Source organism: Limulus polyphemus, unplaced genomic scaffold, assembly GCF_000517525.1.
Source record: "Limulus polyphemus unplaced genomic scaffold, Limulus_polyphemus-2.1.2 Scaffold3409, whole genome shotgun sequence".
NCBI lineage: Eukaryota > Metazoa > Arthropoda > Merostomata > Xiphosura > Limulidae > Limulus > Limulus polyphemus.
The window spans coordinates 26,443-31,997 of NW_013669019.1; the positions used below are offsets into that span (position 1 = coordinate 26,443).

Genomic DNA, 5,555 nt, shown 5'->3' on the forward strand with positions numbered 1-5,555 from the left:
TTTCTGTTGAGCCTTCAGTTATCTCAAATTTCTTTCTCAATTACTCGAGAGAAGCACAGTAAAACTAAGAACCACAGCTTAGAAGTACCATATAAAATGCAATGAAAAGAAATTTAGACAATTATTCAATCAATGTTAAATGGGTAAGCATCTTCTCTTTCAAGAGATTTTAATGTTGTAGTCGATCAAGTTTGCTCAAAACTAACAGAATTTGTTCAGTTGGTAAAAAAAATTGCAAAAAGACACACAATAATATAGCCCCAGGATACTTTTACTCCTTAGAATACTTTTTATACTTTTGATATACACAGCCTCGATATAAATACATAGATACCCCGAGAATACAAACTGACCATCTCTAAGACATCATATGCACATAACCCTGCCATATAGTTCAATGAAAAACTCAAAAAAAGAGCAATACCACGAATGAAATAATCCAAGAATTGATTGTATTTTCACAAGGTTATGTGGTTGGATGATGGAAGGGCAATCAAAGTAAAGAAGAAATCGTCATGTTACTCGTATTACAATGTCCACAGTAAATAGGGTAACAATGTAGTTCCAGTCACATCAAGCAAACAACATCCCAAGTACCCAAAACCAACAAAATGAAATTTTTGTGCTGTGAGTGTGGAAAATGACCCACGTCAAACTGTTACAAGACAACTGAAAGTGTGTTCCAATACCATCAGAAGATATCTTTATAGCATAAGCTACTATGGTAGAGTAACCAAATGGAAGCCACTTCTCACTCCAGGCAATATTGGATATTGACAGCAGTGGATATAGCAAATATTACTGTCTTACCTTTATGGAAACTGTAATAATTTTTTCCGACATGTCCAAATTTAAACAATTCTCAGACATTGGATGCACCCAAGTTTAGCAACTAATCTCCTTAAAACTTTTGTTGTATTGTTCACAAGACACGACAAAATATGGCAGAATTAATTTTACGGTGCTCTGTGTATAATAGCTGGTTGATCACAACGCTGTTTGATACAACAAAATTCTTGAGTAAGGTCTTCTACCTGTCTACATTAATGACCAGCATTTTCATGCAAAATGGAGCACCTGCTCATTAAGTCTGAATCATTATAAGATCAGTTCATTACCATTTTTACTGGGCCAGGCCGATCGCCAGATGTGAATCACATCAGCCATGTGTGGTCGGTCTATCCTTCATCATTTCAATGCAGAGGTATCTCAAAACAAACGGCTACTAAGGATACCCTCATCCAAGTCTTCTGCCAGAAGTGGTGTACAATCCCATTGGCCAAGAGTTCAGAAAATTTAAATATTTAACTTATTGTTAGGCAGTGTACAGTTTTGTTAATCTTGTAAGTAAAATATACTAACAAAATGGCGAGTTGTAAAATGCTGATCATAAGATGCTTTTATTATAAGTGTTTTAAGTATATATCATTAATATTTATTTTTATACAGATAAATGCATTTGTAGCATTCCTTGTTAAGACAGTAATAACGCACTGGTAAAACACTTCCAGCATAACAATACGCTCAAAGATTTGGTCGGAACAAATGCAAAGTAGAAGATATTCTGCGATAATGAAAATCAATCAGACAGATAACTAAATGGCAAGTTGTAAAATGTTAATTATAGGCTGTTTTTATTATAAGAGAGTTTTAAGTACATATCATTAAATATACGCACGTTTACAGCGCATTTACTGGAGACAGTTCACAAAGATAATGTCAGAACAAGTGAAAAGTAGAAGAGACTGTATGGGTGCTGTTGACTAGATGCTTTCTCTCTAGCTATAGAGCTTTGCCTCTAAATTTCATATAAGTTGTTTTTCAACTCTTGAGCTACTTTTTCCTTCTTCTTCTTTTTTTTTTCCTGACAAAGATTTGACAAACACTCTTATAACACACATTGTGTAGTTTTGTTATATAAGTCAGATAAGTCTTTCTAGTGTGGAAACTGAATGAAACTGTTGAAAAAAATTCATTAATTTGTTGTAGAGGGCTCACTTCATAAAGAAAGGACGGTGTCAGTGGACATAGAAATATTAACAATGTTAGGCTTGTGTTATTGCTTTATGTATACAGAACAGTTAAAATAGGTTTGAGGAGCGACTCACACAGGTTAATGTACATTTAAGAATTGAGTGAAGTGGAAACATTATTTAAAGATATTTTGGTAGTCTTTGGAAAGTTCGAAATAATGACGTGGAGTTCCATGTGTATGTATTTGAAAATAGCAGTTGCAATATTTATAATACTGCTTTTTGTAGTCATGGTACTGGCTGCAATTGGAAAGTCGCTTGGAGTAAGAGAAAAATATGTAGAAATACTTTTATGGGCTTTTGAGGTAACTTAAGTATTAATTGCTAATATTACATTGGTTTCTGAAAAACATTTGTAATTTGTTAACTGTGATTTAATAATTTCGTGAAAGGTAAAAATTCTTCCCAGTGCTGCTTTTTTGAGTTTTTGCTCATGGTTTAGCATGTGGGTGAAATTTAAATTATTAAAATATTTTTACTTTTTTATTTTTAAATTCTGGTAAGGTTTAAAATGTAAGCTAATGATATACTTAAAACTAAAGAAATGAAAATTATGTTTACAGTAATGATATTTTTTATCATCTGCCTTTAAAAAAAGGAGTAACATTAACCAACTTCCAATTTTCTGGCACCTGCCCTCTGTTCAAGGACTTACATTACAAAAAATAGAAGTAAGTGGCTCACATCCAATTCTTAACTTCCTTCAAATTCTTGGGGAAATAATATCTGGCTGAGGAGTTTATCATTTTTTGAACTTCCCGTGTTTTTCTTAAAAAGAACACTATTAATGTGACCATATTGTTCAATCTTGTTTCTTACTGAAAACTGTTCAGGACGCAGAATATTGTTTACTTTAAATCATTATCAGTAAAAAGAAAAAGTAGAATTTAATAACACAGCCATATCATAATCATCAGATATGAGCCTTTCCCATTGAAGTTCCTGTGTCATCCCACAAAGGCCCTACTCCCATCCTAACATTTTGCTTATCTAGTTTAGTTTAGTAGAAGTGATGGCCTAGGTAGATCAACGGATCCTTTTTTGCCCTTTAATTTTATGTAAATGATAACATTTTGATACAATAAGGTGATTAGAAATACCCAAAAATTATAAATTAATACAGAGTGCGGTGGTAATACAATTTTTAACAAAAAAAAACAACAACCACATAATATTGTCTCGTGAGGTTTAACCAGCCCATAAGGTTTAGATTAGCCTTAAATATAGACACTAAAGCAATAACACAATAATTGTTGTAAGTGTAATTATAATTTTAAAAAATATGTAAAAAACATCACTGTATGCATTATAACTAACATAATTTAATGCAACTAAGTACAAAAAAGGAATAAGGTATTATTTCTAAAGTGTATGTAAATGCACAAGTTGTTTGCTGTGTTTGCAACATCTCCAAGTGGTGCATAACTTTAATCACTGTCATGATCACAATTTCACTTTCTGAAAGCTTGTCATTTGGTTTATTTGTTTGTTTTCAAAGATCCTAGGTTTCTTTATGTTTAATCATAAGACTATTTTTGTAATTAGTTAAAATACAAAAATAATTCAGGAAACATGATTAATTAAACTTTCTGTTTTTAATTTGTTTTACTTTCCACAACCAATATATATGTTAAAAATAAACTAGAAAATTTGTGTTCCAGCTTCCACTCATTTTTATTTAGTTGCTTTTGTAGATCAAGTAGACTAAATATAGTTTAATTTATGCTTATAATTTGTAGTTTTTCAAGATTCATTGGAAAAAGATGTGCAAGAAAAATATTAGTTTTTGTTATTTACTGTTCAAGACATAATATAGTTAAAATTTAGCTTAATTCCATAGATATATAATTTTAGTAATTCCAGTAGCTATGTATGATTTGATTAGTATGTTTCTGTAGAAAATGGGTTTTATAGCTTTTGTGTTACTGTACATTATTATAAACCTTGGTAGTATGGACGAGAAAAGATTGAAAAGGCAGAGAGAAAGAACAATAAGAAGGATTCAAGTGAAGTTGAAGACGAGTTCTCAGAAAGAAACAGTTATTCAACATCAGGTAAAAAGGTTTATCGAGATGATAAAATTTTTTTTTAGCTTACTGTCTTTGTGTGTGTGTAACTTTTTATGCTCTTATCAACATAGTACCTGTATTTCTTTAATGGTGTTTTGCCTTTCTGCAAGTGTGAAACCCTCTTATTTAACATATAGTCATAAAAATCTGTTATATATATGATAAATTAGTAGTTGATCTTAAATTCCCACATGATTTTGTTTCTAATTCAGATCTTGAAATTTCATGGTTATTAATAGTAATTAATATCACTAACCTTCATCAGTGTTTTATACATGGTTGTGCTTCCTACTTAAAACTTTATTGTTGTATTAGTTCAGTACTAAAGCTGATCATTCTATAATAAAAGTTATTTACTTCATTTTTTTAAATAGGAATATAATTATCACAGTACGTTTCTTTAATTTTACTCATCTTTAAGGTATTTTTTTTAAATAAACATCGTGACATGATGTTTGTTGTTTGGTAGTTTAGTTTTCATCATACTCATAACCATATATGAACTTGATGAAGATAATTACTGTAAGTTGAAGGTTTAATACCCACAACTGACCAGTTATTTTATAGTGAATTTACTACATGCAGTAATATTTGTTTACAGTGACAAGTTTCTGTTTGTGATTTCAGTTAAAAATAATAACACAACATAATGTTTTGGGACACATAGGACCTATTGGTCCATCTCAGCTGTTCCATCCTCTACACGAAATTAAAATAATTAAAAAAAAACATCTTAAAGCCAGCCATTATCATTCATATAGTTATCAAACCACAACATCTGAAGGCAACCTATTCCAAAGGCCACCCACCCTGTTAGAAAAATGACACTGTCTTTGCTGAAAGTGGCTCTTACCTTGCCAAAATTTATATATATTTGTGTCCTCTAGTCCTGCTATTCTCACTATTATATATGAAAACAAGAGAAAACAATTTGAGAGATTTCAGCCTCTCCTCGTCTGACAACTTCTCCATCAAAGATACCATTCTAGTAACCCTTCTCTGAACCCTTTCCAACAATTTAATGATTTTCCTATGGTAAGGAGCCCAAGACTGAACACAATATTCCAAGTGTGGCCTAACAAGTGACCTGTACAATGAAATTATAACCTCTTCAGACTTGTATTCAATATTTCTGTAGATACAACCTAAAATCCTATTTGCCCTACCACTAGCAACAGCACACTGCTTGGATGGCTTTACAGAATGATTGACTATTACACCAAGATCCCTTTCCTTTGTAATACTGTTAAGGTTATTCCCATCCAAATTATACCTACAATTCAAATTATGATAACCCACATGCATTATCCTGCATTTATTATAATTAAAACCCATCTGCCATTTATTTACCCAACTCACTAAATGATCTAAATCCTTTTATAAATCAGCAGCATCCTCTTCACAGCTAGCAACACCTAAGACCCTAATATCATCTGCAAAATATAAGTAATTG

At 31.5% G+C, this 5,555-nt stretch overlaps 1 protein-coding gene across 1 annotated transcript in view; it reads left to right on the plus strand.

Moving 5' to 3' along the window:
• The first annotated feature begins 1,996 nt into the window (after positions 1–1,996).
• Positions 1,997–5,555, plus strand: part of LOC106469301 (glycerol-3-phosphate acyltransferase 3-like) — a 58,213-nt gene continuing 54,654 nt past the window's right edge. The window contains exons 1-2 of the mRNA XM_022397781.1: positions 1,997–2,338; positions 3,985–4,087. Coding sequence (XP_022253489.1) covers positions 2,192–2,338; positions 3,985–4,087 — 250 coding nt within the window. The 5' untranslated portion in view covers positions 1,997–2,191. The remainder of the gene's footprint in view (positions 2,339–3,984; positions 4,088–5,555) is intronic.